The following is a 26,238-nucleotide window of genomic DNA, read 5'->3' on the forward strand; positions in this document are numbered from 1 at the left end:
CTTAATGTCGCAGTCTCTCATACAGAGATATTTATAAAATTGTAATTATTGTGACCAACTGAATATTAATTATGAACAGTTTAATAACTATATTCATTGGGTGTTACGGGACAGATGCACACAACGCAGTGTATCACACCTGAGCATGTGGTGACCTGTGGAGGCGTTTTCTCCCGTGACTGCACCACTTCAGTATCGCCACAATCTACCGTGTGGGCTGTTTTCTCATCTCACACACGACTTATTCATTAGACAAAGGTTTTCTAACCGGTCCTGGAGGACCCCCTGCCCTGCTGGGTTTTGTGCCAACCTAGGTCTTAATTACTTAATTGAATGGTATATTGCTTTGTTAGGTCAATTAAATATTTCAATTAAGCAATTAAGACCTTAGTTGGAACAAAAACCGGCAGAGTAGGGGGTCCTCCAGGACTGACATAAAACTAGAGTGAGTATTTAATAATTATATTCAGGAGTTTCCAATGGCAGGTCCTGGGGAAAAACAATGGCCGCCTCTACAGCACTGTAAGGCACAGAGCTTTAATTACAGGGCTTATTAAAGCTTGAGGCTATTAATGAGCTGTTGATACTGTCTGAATGGATCTACATGCAGAATAACAAGAAGAAGAATACTTTGCTTTTTCTGCCGAAGTGGTCTTTCCCATGTAGGGCTCTATTTTGAGACACAGTTTTCCCATCGATGACTGACATATTTTTATTTTATATGGGATTTAAGATCAGATCAGATGTTTTTACAATCATGTAGGTTGCAGCAGTATTATTCATCATAGAGCTGCATGTCTTTAATTGAAATTTAATGTATTTAGTAAAGCGTGGCAGGCTGTTCACGGCGCATGCGCTCACAGGGGCGGCGCACTGACTCGCTTTTACTCCGGCGGATGCGGCCGCTCTTGGTCTCGCAGCGGCTCTTGGGTTCTCGTCAGAGCTGCGCAGATGTGACGTCACGCAGCAGCCCTCGAAGAAGGCGCAGGTCTGCGGAACTGCGCGCACAACTGCGCAGAGGACGCGCCCAATGGAGACTCGGGAGCCGGGCGCACAGGATGACGCGGGCCGAGCACAACACGGCTGTCTCACATGTCACTGCGGGACAGGGCTGCCTCTGCACGGAACACACGCACCGCGCCGCTCCGGGCCGCATCGGCTGCGATTCACGGTAAGCGCCATTAACACGGTCTCTGTGCACCGGGCCGGTACCTGTGAGCGGTCTGCACTGAAGCGCAGCCCCGCACAGCACACAGCAGCCGCGGCCACAATAAACACAAAGGACAGCCTCTGTGCGGGTGATTCGCCTCCCACGGCGTGACGACACACTGTCCCGCTGCTCAGCGCTGCGAAGAGCGTCTTCACCGCCACACGCCCGCAGCAGCCGTGCAGGAGAGCGTGTCTTCAGACCCGCACGGTGCCGCTACAGGCGCGACCAGTGGATTGAATACCCGACCCACACGAACCGGGCTGCCCTGGCACCGACCCGCGGTCATGGCATCGAGCCACCAGTGAGGATCGCAGTGAATCATAATGAGGGCGAAGTAATAAGACGCTGCAGGACGTGCCTGGTTATGAGGTTGGATGTTGGCACTGGGTTTCGTGTTTTGCTCGCCTGCTGTAATGCTGGGATGAAACATGATGTTACGCATCTGTAAGAGAACAGGCAGGGTTGACTGTGGCCGCGCATGCGTGCTGGGGGTGTGGGGGGCTCGGAGCTCGTTCAGCCAATCCAGTTTTCCGCCCCTGGAGGCGTAAAATACATCACTATTGAACAGGAAGATGCACAAGAGCTCTCATCTGAACTTTGTTCCCTTTAGCGACATGCAGAGAGAACATTTATTGACACACATCTGTCTGCTTGTACTGATTAACCTCGAATATGAACCCAGATTCCAGTCTGTTCTTTACACTTGTTACAATATTAACAAATCATACACTTATATATATATATATATATATATATATATATATATATATATATATATATATATGTGTGTAATGAAACGTCATCCTAAAATGGTTGATGTATTAATCTTTGTGTCAGGTGTGTGATCGTACAGATCACATCACCAGATCTTTCATGTATTGTTTTGCTTTGCACGTCCTCTGTTAATGTAAAAAACGCTCCAGTCCTGCCTTTCTTGTGTTATATTTATTGAGGAGTTGCTACCAATCAGACCATCTTCATTACACTTTAAGTCACATATATGTAAGCTGCGATTTATAATAATTATAATCTGTACGCTGCCGCTCATCAGATGACTGCAGTAACGTGTGCTGTGCTCTTGTCTGCAGGCATCATCTCAGATGTAGGGGGCTGCGGCTCCACCCTGCCGCCCTGACCGCCGCCACCTCCTTCGCCCGCCCGCCCCCCAGCCATGGCCAGCGCGGCCCCCCGGTTCACGTGGTGTGTGTGCCGCAAGCACAAGATCCCCTCGAAGGACACGCATGAGCTGTGCCTGCACTGCCTGGGCATCCAGCACGCCAAGGAGGCCGTGCTCGAGTACGGCAAGTGCCCGCATTGCGCCAAGCTGGACTGGAGCACCTGCATCAACCGGCTCACCAAGGTGCAGGAGGTGATCCACCGCGAGAGCCAGCAGAAGAAGTCCGAGGCGGCGCTGTCCGAGCCCGCCAAGTCCGCCGCCCTCTCCCAGAGTGGTGGGCCCCCGGCGGCCAAGGAACTGGTGCCTGTCCAGCAACCGGCCAACGCCTTCCCCACCACCTCGGTGCAGGCCTCGGCCCTCCCGGTGATGTTCACCATCCTCTCCCCGTCTCCCGCCCCGCAGGCCTCGAACCCCAGCCTGGCAAACACCGTGCACCCGGCTCTGGTGGCCGAGCAGCAGTTGACTTTCCCGTCTGTTCTGCCGCCCAGCTCTCACCCGGGCTCCCACCAGCGCAAGAGGAGGCACTCTCCGGGGCGCCGGTCCCGCTGCTCCAAGCACTCCCGGCGAAGCCACGGCCACCGGCGCCGGCGCTCGCCCTCCTTCTCCTCGTCCTCCTCCTACTCGAGCACCTCGGACTCCTCCCGCTCCTCGGCCAAGGAGAAGAGGTCCCGCCTGGTGTCCTGGATGTCGGAGAGGCTGAAGAAGCAGCAGGAGCAGCTCTTGGAGATGGTGCACCAAAAGATGGAGGCGCAGCAGCAGACCATGCAGGTACAGTGGAGCCTGCTGGAGAAGCGCATCGAGGTCCTGGAGAAGAGGAGGCTGGAGGCGCCGGCGGAGTCCGCCGTGAGTCAAGCGCCACCCCTCGACTCGGCCCAGGCTTCCATGTCCACCCAGGAGGAGCGTCAGGACGCGGCACTCGACCCACATCACAGAGACTGGTCGGGCCCCTCCACGGACGCCCTGGTCACCATGCCGTCGAGCTCGGCGGTGGTGAAACAGGAAGAGGAGCCCACGTCCATCTCGGGTGAGGTGAAGCTGGAGGAGAACATGGAGGGCGAGGGCGAGGACGCGTCTCTGCTTCCCGAGGTGCCGCTGACTATGCAGGAGCTCCTCATGGCCACCGAGCTGCAGGGCCTCATCAACCGCGCGGCCAAGTACCTGGGCATCAACTTCCCCGGCACTCCGGCCAACCTGACCTCGCCCGACCCCACCATGGTCCCCGAGTTCGAGAACCTGGTCCAGAGCACGTGGTCCAACCCGGCCTGCGCCCGCCCCTTCAGGACCGTCCATTCCAAGATGTACCGCCTGCACGAGTGCCAGGCCCCGGCATACGATCGCATGCCGCAGGTGAACCGCTTCATGTCGGCCATCTTCCAGGCCGTGAAGCCCTCGGAGAACAAGGAGGCCTCGGCGCCGGCCAAACGCTGGCGCTTCACCGAGGCGCTGGCCGAGAGGGTCTACCAGACGGCCGGCATGCTGGCCAGGACCGCCAACTACCTGCGCTACCTGTCGGACTACCAGAAGCGACTGCTGGTGGAGATCACGGAGGACAAGCCTGCGGTGCGCTTCGTGGCTGTGCTGAACGAACTGAAACTCATCGCGCAGTTCACGCTGCAGCTCTCCTCGCACCAGGCCGAGCTGTCCGGCAGGGTCATGGCATCTTCGGTGGCCATCCGGCGGCAGGTGTGGATGGCCAAGACCAATTACACGGACGCTTTGAAGGCCACAGTGGCGGACCTGCCCTTCGTGGTCAGCCACACCTTTGGGACGGGCGCGGACGGTGCCGTGAACAGCCTGGTCTGCAAGCAGGAGTTACAGTGAGAGTCCCGGCACTTTCCCGGTCTGATCTGGTGGGTTTTATCCAGTAGAGGAACAGAGTGGGAGTAAAAAACTTGGATCTTGATGGTTTTAGAAGAAACGGGGACACGGACGACCACAACAGCTGACTTTATCAAAAGTAGTTACAGAGCATTTTGTGTCAAAGCCAAAATAAGCTAAATCAGTGAAGTCCAAAGAGCGGTGGGTCGAAATTCGTCGAGGCAGAAATGATTCCAGAGCCGTTCGTTAACAGCCTATTAGACACGGATCTGATAGGCTGTTACTAATAGGCACCTGTGTGTGAGTGTGTCTGTGTGTGTGTAGATATTGGGGGACAAGTGGAACAGTTCATTTTAACCAGCAAACCAACTACGTGAAGATGAAATGTTGTTTAATTAACAAGGTCCAAGCAGATTGAAAATGTTTTTATTGCAGTGGGGGGTTCTAGGATCTTGGGATGTTTTGTATTTTTTGTATACAAGTTTTTTGTTTGTTTTCTTAAGAAAAGGCCGTTTTGAACAGGTTGAGATTTATTGTCCGAGACGATTGAACAAGGTTGTCGTCCGGTTTTGTGAACGCCCTGCCCTGTGTTGTGTTGTGAGCTTCATAGTGGTTGATCTATTGCTGCTTTTTGTATTGAAAGAAAGTAAGTGTTGTTACCTTGTTTCTCTTTGGATGGTACGGTTTGGTAGGCCACATCTTTTTTTTTTTTTTTTTTTTTAGATGTGTATTTTTAGACACAATGCCGGTTCAGTTTTATAATCCCACGGGTGATAAAACCTAGTCCCTCCTTTTCAAAGAACGTCTGGTTGAGATGATGAGAAGATTGAAGCTTTCTCCGCTGTATCGGTTTGCCCCAATAAAATGACCTGGATCAAGTCTTTCCAGCTCTTGTGTTCCAGTTCTGGACGTTTCAGATCACTATAGAACAAGTAGAGTTCGAGAGTAGAGAGATGTCTTCTTCAGAGCCGTGTATATCTTCTGCAAAATGTATCTGAACAGGCCGTCTGCTATGTGGTGCAGAAAACCTAATATAACTTAACATGATGTTTGAGTGTCTGTCATATCAATCAATCAGTTAATTATTTGTATAGCGCCTTTCACAGGGTAGCCACAGAGCGCTTTACAGTGATAAAAAGACAAAATAAATAAACCATAAACAATGTATAAAATAAACCATCAGGCATGGAGGAGAGAAAAACAAACTCCTATGGATGGCAGGTTGTTACAGGAGAAAACAAATCTCTTGGGGGTCCATTTGAAAATGTTTTCAGTGTCCGACGGTTGTAGCTGTACATCTTTAATCGCCCAAACAATTATATAGAAGTTCATGCTTGTGCTGCCGTTTAATTTGATGACACGAGGTCATCCAGACCCCGACCGACGCCTCCGTGTGGCACTCGGTAATCCGGAGAGTCGCAGATCACGTTCGCGTTAATGAAGTCCCCAGATTGTTTCCTCACGATCGAAGGGGACTGCTTTACTGAGCCAGGTTAAAAGACGGGGGGAAGGCTGTCGGATCTCCCAGGTAAATGATTTTAACTCGTATTTTAGCATGAGCTGTGGTGTACGCATAGATAAAGAACCACAAACTGGTTTACTACCAGACCTGGGGCTCAAATTGTTATTTTTGTTGGATATAATTGTATAATTTGTCATTAATACCTGTTACTCTGTAGCTGAAGCCAGTGGAATTGCTGGTGACACCAAGTGGAAATGCCTTTAGCAAACATCAGATAAAGAGGGACAACATCCATGTTAGATTCGGAGTCCAATTTATGCGAACGGCTAATTATAGACACACTTAATCACCGGCAAAAGATTTAAATTGTTAACGCAACCATGTTCCATGACTCAGTGTGTTGGAAAAGATGTTAGTGTCTGTATTTCCAGTTTGTGAATCTGTGCTTTTGGCAAGTTATTGGGTTGTTTAAACCATTTGTATGGTTGTTAGCTACTCTTTTGCGTATTGATTATTGCCGTTAGTCCTGTCACAAAACTGTCATTCTACACAACACAGTCTTTGGTTGCATACTAGTTTGGGAACCGATAACTTTATATTTTCTGCTTTAGCAATTTCATCTTTCCTTCGAGGTGATTTGGGTGCTAAATAAAGGCATGGCTGTAGCACTGACCTCTTTCTAATACAAGTCAAGTTGTTTGTGGGGGTGTTGCTATTCATACTATGCTTCATATATTGATTTATTAGTCTCCATGCCATATGTATGATGATGTGCATTGTAACCATTTGGTGTACGGCGCACATGTATGTAAAGTCATCACGTGAGGTCTTGGGGTAAAAAATGAAACAAATTGAAGAACAGACAGTGGGGTGTCTGCAAAATGAGAATCCTGTATCCCAGTGTGTCGCTTCGGTGGCGTTCGGTAAAGAGCCAGTGCTGCTGTCTCTCAGTCTTCACCTCTGATGGGTTTGTAAGCTGTAAATCTATCTGCTATAAGATCATTTAACGTTGTCATGAATCAGAAATCCATGCAAGGGTGTCCGGTGGTGTGCCAGTCTGTAGTACTTTGCCAATGAACTGCGTTGAAGTGGACAACCGATGCATTTTCGTGTAGCTGCCGGTCTTTGTTTGACTTCCTGACTGTGCTCAAGTTCAGAGGGTTTTGGTGTAGGTCAGATTCACTAAGATGAGAAGAAGACATTGTGGTAGATATTGCCTGGGGAATACTGTCGGCTCAACACAACCCAGTTCACACTAACTGGACACAGACTCAGTACACACTAAGCTCAGATAGCTCAGATCACGTTTTTTATCCTATTTTGTACTAAGTGTCGGTGCCTCAGGAAGTAGCTTTGTAAGCCTGTTTTTGTATTTCTGTGTTCCCACTACCTCACCGCCTTTGTCTTCTGCTGAATTAATCCTTTTTGGTGTGTTGTAATTGACAATAAAAAATGCTTTCACTTTTATTTGGATTTATGTGTCATTTTCTTCTTTATATTCTGCACTTCTGTACAAATACTGGGGGGGGGCTTGGAGTTAATTTTCTTCCAGTTATTCATAAAACGAAAACAATCAGGAATACCTCATTATTTATTTATTAGACATAAAGTAAGTAAAAATAAGTTCAATATTATCATTTTGTGAAATTAAGTGTCCAGTCAAATAATGACTATTTTCCGTGGAGGCTGACCACACCTCTTGGTCAGTTTCATCGATTTCAGCTGTGTAGCCCATTAGAAAAGGCATAAAGTTGTTCAGCAAAAGAAGAAAGTGGGCTTTAGAAAGTGGCAAACATGACAAAAACAAAAACGATCTGTTGCCAGAGAGGGCTCTGGTATTTTACAGAGTGGTTGGTGTGAGTCCTGTTATACCAGCGCCGTGCACCAAGGGGAATTAAAACTGCTCAACAAGAAAACTGACTAATCAACCCAGAACTGGGAATCTTGACTTTGGATTTGTAGTGGGTTTATATTCTAAATGCAGGTGTCACTCTAATACAGACAGTGCTCCTGTGTTGTTGTTGTTTTAATCCTAAGTCTATAACAACTGTTATATCTACAGTCGTTTGTTTTCTGTTATTCGCCAGTGTGCATCTCGGACTCTCCTCTCCGGGAGGGTTTATTCCGCAGCCCTTTTGATGTGCTGGGTACCTGTGGAAGTGTGCCGGGATGTGCTAGGAGCTGGATTGCGCCACAGAGAGCTGATGAGTCAATCTGTTTGCTCGTTCAGTCATATCCACAGAGTCTGTGATCTGTGTTCCCAGGAGAAGCTTCAGATGTGTCAGATGTGCCATGCGGACTGGGGACCTGTGACTCGCTCATGAAAGCTTCTCTGACGGCAATTAACATGGGTGACAAGAACTCCGCGTTCTCTGTTCCTGGCAGAAGATGAGATGCTGTCATCGTCAGTGTGGCTCTCAGAAGCCCCCCAGAATTGTGATTTTCCACCATTTGAGCTTTCATAGCATTTAGAACTAGTTAAATGGTAGTATGTACAGCTTAGCATGGTGGGAGTTAAATGTAATACTCTTTTACTTCAGGATTATAAATTACATCTGGGGACTGTTTTTGTGGGTCAGAATTTAGATACAGTTTTGTCCAAACGATTGGAACAAAAGACAGTGTTTTTCTACGTATTTCATAAATCTCCACGGCAAACTGTGCCATTCCCCTGGCAACACAGCCTGTCGTCTGGTGCAATCGGGGACGCCTCTCTCCTGCCTGTGCCGACTGAGTGGCCATTTCAATTGTCTGATGTTCTTTAAACTTCTGTCTGTGTTACCCTCCCATCTGGGAGCACAGCCTGTTCTCATGTGGGCAGATGTAAAGGACCTACACACCCCCACACCCCCCCCAAACACCCCCCCCCCCCACACACACACACACCCCACACACACACACACACACACCCCACACACACACACACACACACACACCCCACACACACACACACACCCAAACACACACACACACACACACACACACACACACACACACCCCACACACACACACACACACACACACACACACACCCCACACACACACACACACCCAAACACACACACACACACACACACACACACCCCACACACACACACACACACACACACACACACCCCACACACACACACACACACACACCCCACACACACACACACACACACACACCCCACACCCCACACCCCCCCCAAACACCCCCCCCACACACACACCCCACACCCACACACACCCACACACCCCCAAACACATACACACACACACACCCCACACACACACCCAAACACACACACACACCCAAACACACACACACACACACACACACACACACCCCACACCCCCCCCAAACACCCCCCCCCCACACACACACACACACACACCCCACACACACCCACACCCCCCCCAACCACCCCCCACACACACACACACACACCCACACGCACACCCCACACCCACACACACACACACACACACACACCCACACACACCCCACACACACACACACACACACACACCCACACGCACACCCCCCCCCCACACACACACACACACACACACACCCACACCCCCCCCAAACACCCCCCCACACCCACACGCACACCCCACACACACACCCCACACCCACACCCACACACACACACCCCACACCCACACACCCCCACACCCCCCCCCACACACACACACACACACACACCCACACACACCCCACACCTACACACACCCCACACCCACACACACCCAAACACACACAGACCACTCTCTTTCAGTGTAGGCAGCACACAATACAGCCCAAAACATACTGACTCGGGTATAATCCATTGACGGTGATAGGACACTCATCACGTGTTTGGTATTAGAGTATAACGTACTTTGCAGGTTACTATCTGGAGCGCTTCTGAGGGTCGAGATACTATACAGAGACGACATGGCACTGGGCAGAGTAATTAATCTGATGTTAGCATTTGACAGGCATCCCAGTAAACCTTCATGCAGGCAGTTCTCTGTGCTCTATAGATTAGGATTGCTGATCCCATCACAATCTACATACGTCACTGCTTTGCATAATACAGTACAGGACTAGTAGTATCAACCAGAATGTGTCAATACTATGCACAGTTAAGGAATAAACAAAACAGGGTTTTTCTCAAACTTACTAGTTTGAATATAGGAAAGCAGAACGGACTTGAAGCATGCACTTAGTCTGAAACGCTTTATAAATGCAATGATACATACTAACTGTATTGTAAGATTATTATTATTATTTTACTCAATTTCTTTGCAGACACCCTTAGCCAGGGTGACTGTTACAAGATATCACATTATTATACGGCTCTGCAAAAAATTAAGAGACCACCGCAAAATGATCAGTTTCTCTGGTTTTACTATTTGGGTAAAATGAACATTTTTGTTTTATTCTATACACTACTGACAACATTTCTCCCAAAATCCAAATAAAAATATGAATGGAATGGAACGGCTGCCGTACATGTAGAGATGCTTTAAGAAAAAAATACAGTGGTCTCTTAATTGTTTCCAGAACTGTATATATAAGATAGATGTTTTTAGTGCAGGGGTTTTCAAACCGGTCCTGGAGGACCCCCTGCCCTGCTGGTTTTTGTTCCAACCTAGGTCTTAATTGCTTTATTGAATCCTTAATTGCCATAACAAAGCAATATACAGTTCAATTAAGCAATTAAGACCTAGGTTGGAACAAAAACCAGCAGGGCAGGGGGTCCTCCAGGACCGGTTTGAAAACTCCTGTTATAGTGCATATCTACATTTTTTAAATAATAATGATATAGTGTGCATCATATTCTGGAAATTAGGGAGAGGCCTATAATCGAGTCAAGCAAGCCATGCTCTTTAAAAGGATGAAGTGGGATGAGGACTGTTTTCACTACACTGACATTAAAGAAGAAAAAAGAAGCAGCAGCTCAGTACTGTCCGTGCATGCTCTCCCGCGCCTGCCCCCTCCGTGCTCTGCAAAAAAGGCACTGAACGGTGGGGGGGGGTCGTCCAAGGCCGGCTGCGCGCGCAGGCGGGGCGGCCGACGTGGCACGCGGCGGCGGCGCGCGGCCGGTAGAGGGCGCGTCAGGGCGGCGGCGCGGTGCATTGTGGGGCGGAGGAGGCCTTTCCTGGCGGTCGGAGAGGCAGCGAGAGAGAGAGAGAGAGAGCGGGGTGTGATAGATAGAGAGAGAGAGAGATATAGACGGAGACAGCGAGAGACCCAAGAGAAGCTCCCGGGAGAAGAGACCTCCAGCGCCCGCCCCGCCGCCGCCACACGACCCGAGAGAGGAGAGCCAGCCCAGCCGAGATATGGGGCAGAACGACCTGATGAGCACCGCCGAGGACGTGGCGGACCAGGTGAGCGGGGCCCGCTGGACGGGGACGGGGACGGGGGCGCCGGGCCGGGCCGGGCCGGTCAGACACCGCACGGCCGGCACCGAGAGACCCGCACCGCCCGGGCGGTGCGGGTCTCTCGGTGCCGGCCGTGCGGTGTCTGACCGGCGCTGCCCCGCACCCAGATCTGCCCACTTGTTGTGGAGGCTTCAGACGTCAAAAAACAACAGACCCCGGCGGGATCGGGGCTGGAAAAAGTAGCGCCACGACTCGGATTCACCCCGGAGCATCTGCGCTTCAGTCCTGGTGTCAAACTGCGTTCACACGCCGGGAAGTCTGCTCCAGTTACGCCGCTCCTGTTATATTAAAGTCCAGACGTGCCTTGTGATTGTGTGCGCCGTCCATCCCGGGGCAGTGGATGTTGCGCATTTGCCTTTTCCCTTGTGCAACGTGTTTCAGTGGGATTGGTGTCCTGTGTGCATCGCTGGCTGTGGAGAAACCGGCCACCGCTTTAATAACCGAGACCTATCGCGACAGCAAAGCCCCGACGTGTCGCCAGACCTGTTGCGCGACTAGCCCGTTATTTCCGCAGACTAGCGTTTAACTGCACGCCTGTGCAATCCTGTCTTATTTGCAGGCTTTGTTGTCATTTTACAGCACAGTCTACAGTTCACAATATTATTATTAATAATAGTAATAATAATGAACAGCTGTCCAAGTGTTACAAACCTTCAACACAATCCACACACAAAGCTCGGCTCCCGTTACCATCTGAAAGCTGTTAGTTGCAATGCTTTTGTACGTCATGCATTGCATTAGCACTGAAATAAAGTGCCACAGTCACATTTTGCATTATTTTCTGAGACTTTGTCCATTGCATGTCCCCAAAACGTCAAGCAGACAGGTGTCCCCGCCACTGGCCTTACAGGATAGATAGACCAGCACAGCGGCACGGTGCTTATTTTAAGTGATGGACAATTACTTTATAGGAGGCCACTCCTGTGTCACTTCAGACGCCCGCACTGAAGACACCAGGGATCCCGAGCCATCCATCTCCTTTCCTCTTAATTAGAGAGACCTTTAAAAAGCTTCCGTGTGTCTAAGCATCAATCGTAATATCTGCCCTCTTGGAAAAATGACTCATCTTGACTTTTATACACGACTCTGTCTGGTTAAGGACAGCACTTGTATAGTTCTCTTTCACGCAGCGAGACACTGTGTTGGAATAGGTAGGACAGATTCATTATCCTGTACATTTTGACTTTAACGTATATTAGTGCAGCGAGAAAGAAGTGTCTTGGTCTTCCATAAATCTATAAGGAAAGGCTCTGGAGGTTGAAAGATGCCCCGTTTGATTCGAGAGCTGCATTCTAGCGTCTCTTCCCTCTGAAGCCACCATATGAGACACGGCTTTATGAGAGAGTTAACTGAGACTTTTTTCCCCCTCTGTTATGATGACTGCTACTGCGGTTAACAAGGGCTTGAAAATGGATGAAGCTAATGTTTTATTTCAACCATTTTACCTGGGATAGCTTTGTTTTTCACTCTCTGATTAGCTAGCTTTGATTCATACATTGGCAGTTGCCGGTGTTTGCTCTTGACACTAAATACTGTCACTTTTTAGTTTCACTTCCCTTTTCCATACAAACAGTTATATTCTAACATTGTTACTGTATTGATTACAATTTTCCAACAATTGATCCCTTGTGTGGAATTTGTTCAATCCTGCAAGGGTAAAGCTACAACCTAATGTTCCCCAGGAGGATTATTAATTAGGGTTGCCTAAATATTCAGTTTTAAGGAAGAATGCACACGTGTGCTTTGTGAGAAGTGGAGAGTGGTTTCACTGTCGCATATATTTTTATCCTGTTTTCATAGACCTGGTGGCTTGCGGTGAACTCTGTACGTTTAGTTCAGGCATTCTGGGTGAGGCGAATGTTTAGGAGTATTGTGGGCCGTGTGGAGTCCTGTGTCATGGCACTACCTTTTATCTGCAAGTGAATAGAAACAACGGGCAGCTCTGCGGTCAAGGGAGGAGTGTTTACCTGCGCTGTCCCACAAATGTGTATAGAGTCCCTTTTCTCTGTTGTGGCTGACATTGAGGCTTCAGGTCCGCAGAAACAGTGCTAGCCTTGCCCAGTCGCTCGCAGCTCTGTTGCTCTCGGATGTAATTGTAATCCCCTCGGTATTCCCTGGTCTATATAGGGAGGGAGTTGAGTGTTGCGCCTACCAGGTCGTGTTACTGTGCCCTTTCATGCTGCTCACATTGCACAGAGCTTCCTGCACCCCCCACACACCTTCCCGGTTCTCCATTTCGCCCCTGACTCCCTGTCGTTTGTGTCGGCTCGTTTACGCTCAACTTGGTGGAAGGCCTTTCGTGGCGGCATGTCCTGCAAGGTGCCACGTCTCCGGAGGTGAACACAGGTAGGACGCTGGTCTCCTCACCTCTGTGCTCAGGTGGCGCCACCTTCGGTCGGTTCAGTGTGCCGGACTAGAACAGTGAGGAGGTAAGAGGAGATCATCTCCATTCAACCCGTCCCTCCTGCTCATTTCCTGTGCCGTACCGCCGGGGATTTAAGCCACATGCCTGGCATTCTGAGACCACGCCACCAAGATTTTACAACTGTCTCCGCTTTGCTGATTTGGTGGCTGATTGCATCACTGTTCCCAGAATGTGTTTTTGGGATTCCAATGAATACCTTCCCAGCTTGATGCCTCTCCTGTTCTCATGGGATTTCTTGGTAATGTGTCATATTCAGGTGTTCACGCGCTGTACCGTAAACTGTACAGATTACATGTCGCTGGCGCAAGTGAAAGGCAGCTCTGTCCTTCCAGTGCCCAGTCATCCGAGTGCCTATCCCTTTGTGGTGAAATGAGCATTCTCTGGTGGCTTCAGAGGGGAAATTTCCATCTTCTCTGACTGCTTTGTAAAATGCCGGATGCCTTGGTGAATCTTTCCCCTATATTTCCTTAAACTTGTAGGCATCTACAGTCGTAGAGAAGTTCAGTGAGTGTGGCGTGGGGGGGCTGGATTTCACAAGACGTTTAAAGTAGTGCACCAGTTACCCAGTGTGTTGGTGAAATTGAATATCTTGACGGCTAAAGCCTCTGTTGAGTGCATGTAGGTTTGTGTTTTTGAGTCGCCCTCTTTCCTACAAACACAACAAGGCTTTGTTAAAATGTGGTCATATAAGAGTAAACTTTGTATTAAAAATGCAAACATCTTTCAGAAAGTGCCGAGTTTGAGGGGGAGTGTAATTGCAGGTGAGATGCAGTGATGTTTGCATAGTGTTTCACTCCAGGGTTTGGCTGAGGCTTCTGGCGGGATCCTGGCTGCTTGTCTGGGCAGGTTGAGTGATGACGGCCCTGGGGTGGGGGGTGGGAAGCTGGCTGTGCGTTAGATCAGCGTAGTTACACAAGCCTCTACACAAGCCTTCAGCGGCCTGGGGAGTCGAGACACTGGGAGGTTGTCTGCGGGCCTCTGCCTGCAGGTTTGGGTGTCATAAAAACAAAAATGGAAGTTGGCCTGGTATGAACATAGAATGAACTGAATCACATACGTTGGCATAAACGTGGAGAATTGGAAAAGGATGCTTTAATCAGTCACTTTAATTGAGTTAATTGGCAGGTGTTTCTGTTGCAGTAAATGACAAACATTGAATTCATTTATTTTGAAATGTGGGAATTAATTTCCCTCTAGGGTTGTCTGGCTTTGGAGCAAGATGCCACATTACCTGAATGAATCACAGAGGTGGTATATGTATTTTAATGGGAGTTGGTAATGCAAAGACCTTTTAAGAAGTCAAAAGCCCAACTGCACCGCCGTGCGTTTGTCTATAAAACATGATCGGTTTTGAATTCCCTATATTTTACTGCTACAGCATAGTGGACTCAAGGATATCAATAGAGAGGGCAGGATCTCGTCAATAATGTTTGTGTTGGCCACTTCAGCAGGGTCATTTTTATAGGGTTCAGTTTATCGGGTGACTCGCTTGATATTTTTCTCCCGAGTCGACTTGAAGCGAATTAATGTGGTTCCGATGTAAAGAGCCTTTGCGGTTAAGTCCATGTCGGGATCTTCCTTGGGCATTGGCAGCATCCGGTGGCCTTTCGCCTTTGCACAATTGTGTAGTTTCTGCTGTGATTGAATACAGCCAACACACTCTGGGATATTCAATTATGAATTCAGTCGCTAAATCAGGGCATCTGAATGGATGAGAGAGATGAACCATACAGGTGACAGGATGCCAAAGGTCTGATTCTCATACTAGAGGAATTTACTTAATTGGCAATTAAGCTGTTGACCATCACTTTTTATTTTTTATTAACTCTATCTGAGCTCATGTAGCAGGACTTTTGTAACAGGCTATCGTACAGAATTCTAGCTGGGGGTAAACCCCTAAAATGAGTTGTGGTTGTCATCTGTCAACTCATCATATTAGCATTCCAGCTGTTGTTCTGTACTTTAATTTGCTTTGGCAACACTGTCAGTCAGCGAAATAGACTCTTAACGTGTGCTTGCCAGTATCGAATATTTAGTGTCAAACAGTGGCAAGTGTCTCACTGCTTGATCTCGCCTAACTGGCTGAGCCGCAGTGTGCGTTTGTTTACAGCTGGATTCCAGCCTATAGTGGCTGATTGGTATACAGTAGTATTCATTACTATATTGTCATTTTTATCATGGGTGTTGGTTTGGTGAGATCTAATATAGTTTTGAGAGACTGCCTTGGTGGTGATAAATTACTGTACCCTTGGAAACTAAGCATTTATTATTTGAACCCTGCAAAACTAGCTCTTCTAAATGCATCAGGGTTTGAAATAATTTGCATTTGTGATGTGGCTCTAGGACAGAAATGGGAGGGGGAGGTAATGTGTGCTTTGTGTTATAAATGTCTGTAAACAAAGTGTTTTATTGTGTGTCAGTACAGTCAAAAGCTGTAGCACAGGGCACCAAAAACACAGAGCACTTAAGACCCACGTCTTGCATAAGGAGCTTTGTAAGGAGGGATTGCTAACCAATGTCTTAGCTGAAGTGTGGTGCTGTGCTGCGGATTGCCAGATACAGTGCCTGTATATCAGCTCGGCATCTAAAGCCCAGTGAGATTCACTAGCTGTAGTTGCCTGAAGTGCTTTTCTGCAGACACACCAACTTCAGAGCTCGAGACGATTGGCTGCTCCCTCTCCCAATCACGTCGGCGTGTGGAGCGCATGTGGTACTTGTTGAGCCCTGATTGGCTGCCGGGCCCTGGCAGTGCTGATGTGGAGTGCTGTGAGCAGGACAGAGCTTGTGCAAGAGTAATTGACTCACTCTGAGCAAATCCAGAGGAGAGGAGAGGAGAGGGGGTCTGGGCTGGAAGGCTGTAATTGTAGTTCAGGCGGGGCTGCAGCTTAAATAACACGTCGGCCTGCAAATCAAAACAGCTCTTAACACAAGCCTTGGCATGAGGCCACCGCTGGCTGGCAGGATTCAGTTTAAACTAAAGTTTGGTGGCCCTTATATAGTGCTATTAATGTCATAATCAGGGTTGGGGTCAATTCCAGTTCCCTTTTTCAGACCCCTTCCAAATTCTTTTAGACATAATAGACTCTTTGCAAATTGCGCTGGATGAACTGGAATTGACCCCAACCCTGGTAATAAGGAGAGAGGGAGATCTGTTTTAGATGCCTTGTCCGATAACTGAAATCTTTATTTAATGTCACACCTTTTGAGGTTTAAGAATAGGAAATCACAGTTTGCAGGATCAGTACATTGTGCACACAGATCATAACCTCGTAACCCCGTCCGATACCTTGTGGTTTGTCTGTTTGTTACGCATTGTGTGCCCAGAATGCTCGCTTCATTGATGCCTTTAGCCTTTGTTTGTTTTTATGCTTTTCTGGGCTCTGCTCCCTCAGTGCCTTGTTCCCGAGTCAGTTTACTTTCTGTTCAAATGCAATACCTGTGTTGCGTACAGTTAGGATTGCCACCCGTTCCTTAATCCCGAGAGCCTGTATGACTGGGAAGTGAAGTCTGCGCTTCAGCCATAGGGAATCAACATGTCCAGCACGCGCTGAAACTTGAATGGACATCATTGCTTCATTACCTGTAGGTAGCAGTGAGCGAGGACTGATGCCCTTGTCTTGTGCAAGGAGCTTGATTTTAAAATGCATTTGCTTACTAATGTTGATCTGTTCCCTGCCGTTTACGACTTGCTGTCAAATGTCTTTTTCGTTCATACATGTTTCCTGCCAGTAAAGATAGTGGTTTTCAGTTGCTCTGTAGCTCTTCTGTGAATCGTCTGCCTCCGTTTGTTTAGTTTTAATAGAGCAGCATTTGACAGCAGATGACATGGCAGGTAGGCTTGTGCGATTTCCCCTCCGCGCACAACGCAGCGGCAGAGTGGGGAAGAGGCGGGGAAGTGGGGCATCTGATGGCATTTCCTGGAGACAAAAAAGATTTTGAGGTCAGATAAATCTGTTCAGAGGAACTGTTGTTGCAGAAAAACCATGTCAAATTAATGACTCGTGAGACAGGGAGACAAGTCTCTTTGAGCTGATTGGGTTTTTTGGTATTTGTACCCACTGAAACACTTAGCTCACTCAAAATAGTGCTGTATTCTAATGGATCACTTCCTCTGTTTATGAAGAATGACTTTTTTTTTTATCACCACACCATAACCCCCACACAGTAACGACTACAAAATGTAACCAAACTGTGCATGTTGTTCAAGAGATCTTTTAGCACACTGCCAGCACATCTTGGGTGACTTGAGCGTTTCAGTGAAAACCCTGAGCCCTTAGTTGCGTTGTTCAGTGACTGTTTATTCTAGATGAGTGTTGCGGACAATCTCTCATCTGCCTGCAGTTCAGACCCATTCCGTCTCGGAGTCCATCCGGAAATGGAAAATTAGTATTTTTTTTCTTTCCCCTCCTTCAGCGCTGTCAAAATATGTATTAAAAGTATGGCCTTGCTTTAGGGAAAAGCATGGTGTTAAACAAGTGATTGTAAAACTTAATGGGCCAGATGTCTCTCTGTCATTGGCTGTTGACTGTGTACCTTTTTTGCCCTGTCCACCAGCAGGATTTCTCCTAAGGGTGACGTATACACCCCTATTGAATGTTAAACAGGTACATCTGTTGTTCACTATCTGTGACCCGCGGCTTGTTTATTCAGAGCAGCGGGCCTCTGGGGCGGGGGGGTATCTATTTGACTGTGAATGTATCGATTTTTGAAGGAGAATATATTGTAGACTGTCCTTAACCTCTGGAGCCATCACTGAGAGACGTGGGAACGATGTTGAATTGCAGTCAGGGTTTGCCAAGAAACCACTGCTTTAAAAAAAGGCTCGCTTGTGTACCTTGAGCTTTAGAAGGAAAGGCCAGATTGCTCATTGGTGAATCTAACACTGTGTAAACACCCTCCCAGCAACAGGATCTTATTAAAGGATGCCATCTGGTGCTTAATTACAATATTCTTTCACTGTCCGAGTACCAGGTCTTTAAATGAGCCATGCCCTAATTACTAATGGTTGTATTTCATGTCCGTTTCCCCACAATCGGTCAATCTGATTTGGCTGGCAAGAGCATATATTTTCAGATACAAATAATCAATGCCTTAGGAGTGGCAGTCTGTTGAAGAGCAGTTAACCAGAGCTGTCCTAATAAAACATATGACAAGCACTTTGAACGTGTGTGTCTGTTGTGAAATTAAAAATGATTCTACATGCAGTCCTGGGAAAGTTAGATGGTTTTGTCACGTTTGTCTTTGCTCTACACTATTTTGAAACTTTCATACTTTGATAAGACTGTTCTTTGTTTAATTTATGGTTTCAGATATTCAGAGGCTTTGTCAAATACAGTGTGAGCAAAACTGAGATTCCTCATGTACTGTGTATCAAAGGAAAACTGTTCCCTGATTGATCTCTGCATGCCTGCCCGTGCTGAGGTTGTTTGCTCTTCTCAGATCACACTTGAATGTATTCAGTCTGACTGTGATGTACTGAATGATCTATAAAGTGTTTTTTTGTTAGTAGTGTATTAATACTGGGATCTCCCTGCACACTTTTACTTAATGTATTTTTTTAAATTCATATTCATTCACATAATGACCGTTCTCCATTGCACACAACAAGGAGAGCTGGTCCGGCAGGCAGGACGAACCTTTGAACTTGTGATGCTCTTAGCCTCCTCTAATAGACCAGTGCAGATTGCTCAGCAACAGCCAATTACAGCTTTACAGTAACGAGACCAGGGTCAGCAATACAGACGGGCAACACAGGACTTCAGCAGTTGTCTAATGTGCACAGAGATGAGAAGTACACCGCTTTCTAAATGGGTTATATTTCCATGTGTCCCAATTACTTAATTGACCTGTTCATTTTACTAATTTATAACTGATACAGATGTGGTTCCTTAATGAGTTCCTTATACAATTTGACTTAAAACACCTACTGTTTAAAATAATTGTAACACTCTAATTTAGGAATTTAGTTCAATTAGGTTTTCAATTAAGTAATTGGGACCTCGGTTGGACCGAAAACCAGCAGGTAGGGGCTCCTCTGGGACCAGGGTGGAGAACCGCTGAGGTAAAGAGATCCAGTGTCTGTAGCCAGTCTCGACTGCCCGTGTCTCCAGGCAGAAAGATTCCTGGCAACCGGTTATCGGTGTTTGCCAGGCTAGGGAATGGTGGTATGGCTGTGTCCAATCACATGCTTTGGCTTTAGTTTATGTCCGGGAGACGTGGGTAGAAGACGACTGTTTTTAGAAAGCCCATTAAAGATGGGGATGCCAGTAGAACCAGCCAGGACAGATACTTTGAAATACATTCTGATACAGCTTTGTTACCAAGCTTTGTTGGCTTTGGATTTGTAAAAAATGGTAGAACTCTGTACAATCAGCAAATGTTTAAATGTTCAGAAATGGTCCAATTCATGACTTCAGCATCTTCAGCAGTCATTTCAGTGTCTGTATTGTGGTACAGGACAGCCTGTCGTTCATGAGGAATGGGTCCCCCTACTGGAGATGCCACGCCACTACAACCCACCAGGGGAACGAGTCATTGGAACAGAGCTCTGTCCAGGGTTTTAACCCCGGCCTCTCACACATCCACCACCCGCACTGTCACTATATATACATTTGTGTGTGTGTGTATAAAATGGGTCATATAAAGTCTTGAAGTAATATAGGATCATTTCACTTTGGCTTTGAGTGTTGTGAGAATAATTAGGGGAAGCAATCTACCACAAATATGTATAATAAAACCCCTTTGAATACATAAGGTAATAGAGGGCTGGGCGATATGACTTAAAAATAATATCTCTGTTTTTAGAAGTTTGGGCGATACACGATATATCTCTATTTCTTGTTTTTATCCAATCAAGCTACAAAATCAGATTAAAGACGTTCAAACTACAAGTATTTCATTAATCATTAAATATGCAAAACTAACAAATGCCACATGCAGGCTATCATGGTAAATATATGCAGAATACAACACGTTACAGCGCAAGTGTATTGTCGCATAACAATAACACAACTAATAGTAATCACGCAACATATGCGCTGTAAAATGGTACATATTCAGGTAGATTTACCACAGCTGGGTTTATAGTGGCGCATTAACATCTGCTAGACGGGCATTTCTCCTCTGACTGTCGTGTCTCGATTCTGCTTACTGGTGCAGCACGTGTTAATGCAAAATAGTTATAATAAACTGTTGTACCACTTCACCATCTTAATAAAATGAAACGTTCTGCATGTGTTTGCATTGCTTCCAATTTATTAAAATGCAAACAAACTTTATTATTCTTTAATTTGATACAAATTATATCCATCTAAATTAACGGGGGTGGGGGGTGCTTGCAGCTCGAGTTTACCCCGGTGACGAGAGCGGGGTGCAACGTGTGCGCTTGCGCATTAAAGTATCTCTTGGTTGTGTTGGTTATTGTGTGTCAGTTCACTCTCCTCCATGTCTGTCTGTGTTTCCGATGCACGTGTGGAAGAACCGGGGAGAACGCAAACTGTCCTCCAAATATTGCCGTAAAGAGTGGGCTCTGCGACAACGAAATAAATGAAATGATAGATGTTTTTATATCCTCATATTGCCCAGCCCTAGTGCAGTGGTTCTCAAACCTGTCCCAGAGGAGCCCCTACCCTGCTGGTTTTTGTTACAACCGAGCTCTCAATTACTTAATTGAACCTTTAATTTAAGTAATTTAATGACATTTGATTCTTAAATTGTGTAACTGATAAAAAGTTGTCTCCATAATAATTTCCTTATACAATTTTATACTTAACTTAAACCCCCTACTGTTAAAAAGTCTCTGATTTAGGAAATTATTAGTTCAATTAAGGCAGGGGTTCTGGTGTCTGGTGATGGAGGGCCAATTTCTGGAGGTTACATGGGATTGGTGGGCCACAGTAGAAAATTAACCACCGATGTTACATTTATGTTAGGGAACATTTATGACACCCCCCCCCACATGTGCAATTTGTAACAGAATTGTTTTCAGAAAGTGTACAAATATGGTAAAGGTTCAGAAAAGGGGGGATTGAAGGTTGGCTTTGGGGGGCCGCACCAAACATCCTCGAGGGCCGCATTTGGCCCCGGGGCCGCACATTGGGAACCCCTGAATTAAGGGTTCAGTTAAGTAATTGAGAGCTGGTTGGAACAAAAATCAGCAGGGTAGGGGGTACTCCAGGATAGGTTTGAGAACCACTGACATAGTGGAGAGACTTTTTCAGTAAGTGGATTTGCCTTTCCAATACTACCCTGCAAATAACATTGGGGAGTTATTTAAAAACATCATAATCAGTGATTTGTGTCCAGCAGCAAGAGTGACAGATCATCCCCAGTCTGAACGTCTCTGTAGTGCCCAGGAACTCAGTCGAATACAATTTATAACCGCTTTTTACATTTTCTTCTGTTCAGGGACTCGGTACCTGTAGTGTGAAGCTTACAGATCCCTGGGCGGGGCTCCTAGAATCTGATTTAACACAACATAGAAGTAAGAGAAATGTGCATTTCTTCTTTCCAAACCTGACCGAGGGCATCAGTGTGAAGCACCTGAATGTTGCTCAGAGTCTTGCGTACAAGGCTTGCATCTGTAATCTCGGACATCTCTGCAGTCGACACGACGGCACACTCCCCGTTTAATCCACGAGGACAATGCCAGCAACAGAGCTGTTCAAGTGGGCGGATTACAGTTCTGGTTTTGATGGGTCGGGCGTGGCTCAGTGAAGTCTTCCTCAACCCCCGTTTTAATATCGTTAGTAATGGCAGCAAATGAGCTGAGCCGACAATTAGCGATTTGGAGCAGTGGCCAGGGGAGAAAGCGGAGCAGCGTATACTCGTGTGGGGGGCAGTCCTTATTGTTCTGTCTGCTAACGAAATGCAGCACAGAAACCAGAGAAACTTTATATTATCTAGCAGGTCCTCTAACTGGGTGTTGGCAGCACTCGGGCAGTATTGCGTTCTGCCTGGGAACACCTGGCTGCAGTGAATACAATACAGGTGTAGCGGTCAATTATCTCCCAAATAATGGAGCACTATATGTGAAATTTAAATGGCACTCAAAATAATAAAATACAACCTAATTGTATTTCTTTTATTTGCCTTTTCTTTCTAGCATTTAATTCTTAAGACAAACCTAATAGACGTTTTAGGCCTGCTAAGCCATTATCCAGAGAATCCCTTTATTTATTTTTCTTATCCTCGTTATTAACCGTATCTCTCTCTCTCTCTCCTCGCAGTTCCTCCGTGTGACGAAGCAGTACCTGCCCCACTTGGCGCGCCTGTGTCTGATCAGCACATTCCTCGAGGATGGCATCCGCATGTGGTTCCAGTGGAACGAGCAGCGAGACTACATCGAGGCCACCTGGAACTGCGGCTACTTCCTGGCCACCTGCTTCGTGCTGCTCAACCTAATGGGACAGCTAGGTGAGCGGGGGACGGGCGTCTGGGGCCGTGGGTGGTCTCGAGGAATTGAGCGGGGGACGGGCGTCTGTGGCTGGGGTTGGTCTCGAGCGCCTGTGAGCAATGGACGGGTGTCTGTGGCCAGGATGGTCTCGAGGCTGAACAGAACAGATGAATAGATTATCAAAAATTCTAACCTCTCTCTCTCTCTCTCTCTCTCTCTCTCTCTCTCTCTCTCAGGGGGCTGTGTCCTTATCCTCAGTAGAAATTTTGTACAGTACGCTTGCTTTGGACTCTTCGGAATCATAGCACTACAGGTGAGTGACCTTTCTGTGGACCGGGCCTGGTTACTGGACACGCTGCACTCTGAGTAGCAAAGGTCACATCTGATCAATGCCCAGTGTCTTCTATAGAGAGAGTGTATCACAATATGTGCACACACCATTAAAAATGCCTACAGGGTGCTTTTCCAATTAACGTCTTAATTGTGCCAATTAGTCTAAATATGTCTCGTGTTTTGGTTTCCCAGCGATTGGTGATAGAGACCTATATAACCTGCAGGATCGGGGCCCCATGAACCAGCCCAAACCAGGGGCCAGGACATTCCTTCATCAGTCCCTTAGTTCCCAGGCAGCCATGTTTCTGCGGCCCCTCGTCTGTGATGAATGCCCCTCGCCTCTTTCCATGGGGCAACAGTGCATTACCACCAGAGAGGCCCCCCCCCGTTCTGGCTTCCACTCAATCATTGATTGAAAGCCTGGGACACTCAGTCATTGTGTTCGCTGCCATGTCAGACACTAATCTGTTCTTTCCTCTCCTTTTCCTCGTTCACAGACAATTGCCTACAGCATTTTATGGGATCTTAAATTTTTGATGAGGTAAGTGGAACGCTCCAAATAAAAGTATAGATGAGAGCCATTACACTCAGGTGAACAGTTAACATATATCAGTGTCCCTCTGTCCCCCCCCACCTCTCTCTGTCCCTCTGTCCCCCTCTCTCCCTCTGTTTCACGGTCTCTCTGTCGGTCTCTCTCTCAGGAACTTGGCCCTGGGAGGGGGCCTCTTGCTGCTGTTGGCCGAGTCCCGCTCGGAGGGGAAGAGCATGTTTGCGGGGGTGCCCTCCATGGGTGAGAGCTCCCCCAAGCAGTACATGCAGCTGGGGGGCCGCGTCCTGCTAGTGCTGATGTTCATGACGCTGCTGCACTTCGACCCCAGCTTTTTCTCGGTGAGCAGACCTCTCCCTAGCCCCCGCGCTCCATCTCTTCACTTCCAGAAGGATTGCGGATGTTGGGTATATCCGTGTTTCAAACCCTTTGATCCCGGAGACCTGACCTGACCTCCGCCCTCTTGCCCCCCCCAGGTCCTGCAGAACATGGTGGGCACAGCGCTCATCATCCTGGTGGCCGTCGGCTTCAAGACCAAGCTGGCAGCCCTCACCCTGGTGGTGTGGCTCTTCGCCATCAACGTCTACTTCAACGCCTTCTGGACGGTGCCCGCCTACAAGCCCATGCACGACTTCCTCAAGTACGACTTCTTCCAGACCATGTCGGTCATCGGGGGGCTGCTGCTGGTGGTGGCGCTGGGGCCTGGCGGGGTGTCCATGGACGAGAAGAAGAAGGAGTGGTGAAGACCTGCTTTTTTTTGGGGGGGGGGTTCGTTTTTGTTTTCGTTTTGGTCGACGTCTGCCAGTGTCCCCTCCCCAGACCCCTGTCCTCTCCCGATCAGCTCGACCACCGCCGAGGCCCGGCCCCTCTCTCCTCTCCTCTGTTCCTCCTCTCCTCCTCTGTCTGTCTTGTCATCGAGTAGGCCTAGAGATGGCCGTTTCAGCCCCTGCTTTCGCATCGTTGAATTGCCAAAACAAACGCCCGAGAGAGACCGATTTAAATCCACGCCAGACCGTAAACCGCTTCATGACTTCCTGCCTTCATCCGCAGAGCTGTTTTTTGGGTTCCCGTCCCCCTGCTCCACTCTCCTGGCCGCCGAGACCGGCACGGGTCCGAGAGGCGCCCGCTTAGAGAGACTCTGCGCGGGGATGGCCGTGGCCGCTTTGGGGGCGCCACATCCGGCAGTGTAAATATATACATATATATATATATTTGTATTTATGGTTGTGTTTTCACCGGAAATGCAAACCTTTTCTTATACGATGGTGTTAAGCCAGCCCGGCAGTCTCACCGGTGAGCATCTTCAGTCACAGTCCCTGGAAAACGGTTATTTTTGGTTCTCTCTCTCTCCCGGTGTCTACGCTGCTTCTCCAGGCACTGAATTTTCCCGCGCTCCCTTAGCCCCCAGCTCCCGATCCCCACAAGCCTGCCATGATAGAATCGCGATGCAGGGCCCCGATGTGGGAGGCTCTGGTTGTCAAAGGGGACCGTGTGCGAAGTCTACTTTTAAATTTCAGAAACCTAGATGGCCTTTCAGAAGCGTTTTTGTTTTTTAGTTTTTATGGTTTTGTTTTGGGGGGGTTTGCAATATTTAATGACTATTTTTGTCCGGCGGTACATGCCATATTAATAAAGGCGTGTGCTCTACCAAGCGCCCGGTTTTCCGGTTGTCTTTGTAAGCAAGAGAGGTGTCAGAGGCCAACACAGTTCCCCACACACACACACACACACACACACACTAGAGGGGGTGGGGGGGGATTGAATAGCTTAGCGCCCCCTGGAAATTGGAACCGCTCTGTGTTTTGCTTTGGAAAAGACCAGACGAAAAGCACACCTCCTCCAGTGTACTGGTTTTCAGAAATGTATAATGTATTTTTTTGTTATTTGTTTTTTTGAGACGATAAAGAGAATAAAAAAATGTTAAAAAATCTGTCACTTGAATCGTTATTCCTCCTGTTTAGGGAATTCTGGGAAGGGCTGTGCTTCAGATGCCAACCGCACAGCAGAAAAGCTCTCAAACTATCTCTATTTCCTGTAGCTCTGACTGATCTAATTTTTAGTGTCTTGGAGAGGAAGTGTTGCTGGCAAAGCATTACCAGTTTTATTCATCTTGTAATTTTTTAAGCCAAGTAGGTTCAAACTCGCGTTGCAAACTCCACCTGAAGATTAAGATTTCCTCGAGGTTCTGGGGCCGTTTCTCCTTAACGATAGTGCTTGAGGTTTCAAGGTGTTTCTTATGTTCTAAGCCCTGTCCCAGTAAAGGTGCTGAAAAGAATCGTGAATCACATGATGGATTTGTTCAGTATGTTCCCCGTAATTTAAATACGTTTTTTAATGAGTGGCGGCGAAGGTTCATATTCCAGGACTGAGTAAATCACATTAGAATGAAATCGAATTGTCCTATAAATCTGGCCAATCACATTTCCGCATAATTCTCTTATCCTCACCCCCACTGTA

The 26,238-nt window shown here is 47.6% G+C and overlaps 2 protein-coding genes across 2 annotated transcripts; both read left to right on the forward strand.

Moving 5' to 3' along the window:
• Window positions 1–21: 21 nt before the first annotated feature.
• On the forward strand, window positions 22–7,134 carry LOC136758361 (uncharacterized). The gene is made up of 2 exons (XM_066712624.1): window positions 22–1,171; window positions 2,299–7,134. The coding sequence occupies exon 2, from the start codon at window positions 2,382–2,384 to the stop codon at window positions 4,206–4,208; it is 1,827 nt and encodes a 608-aa protein (XP_066568721.1). The 5' UTR covers window positions 22–1,171; window positions 2,299–2,381; the 3' UTR covers window positions 4,209–7,134.
• A 3,646-nt stretch (window positions 7,135–10,780) lies between these two features.
• Window positions 10,781–25,711, forward strand: surf4 (surfeit 4). The gene is made up of 6 exons (XM_066712626.1): window positions 10,781–11,028; window positions 22,735–22,921; window positions 23,138–23,214; window positions 23,732–23,775; window positions 23,936–24,122; window positions 24,258–25,711. Exons 1-6 carry the CDS (start codon window positions 10,981–10,983, stop codon window positions 24,522–24,524), a joined length of 810 nt encoding a protein of 269 aa, XP_066568723.1. The 5' UTR covers window positions 10,781–10,980; the 3' UTR covers window positions 24,525–25,711.
• Window positions 25,712–26,238: the final 527 nt, after the last annotated feature.

The sequence above is a fragment of the Amia ocellicauda genome, chromosome 9 (assembly GCF_036373705.1).
Source record: "Amia ocellicauda isolate fAmiCal2 chromosome 9, fAmiCal2.hap1, whole genome shotgun sequence".
Taxonomy (NCBI): Eukaryota; Metazoa; Chordata; class Actinopteri; order Amiiformes; family Amiidae; genus Amia; species Amia ocellicauda.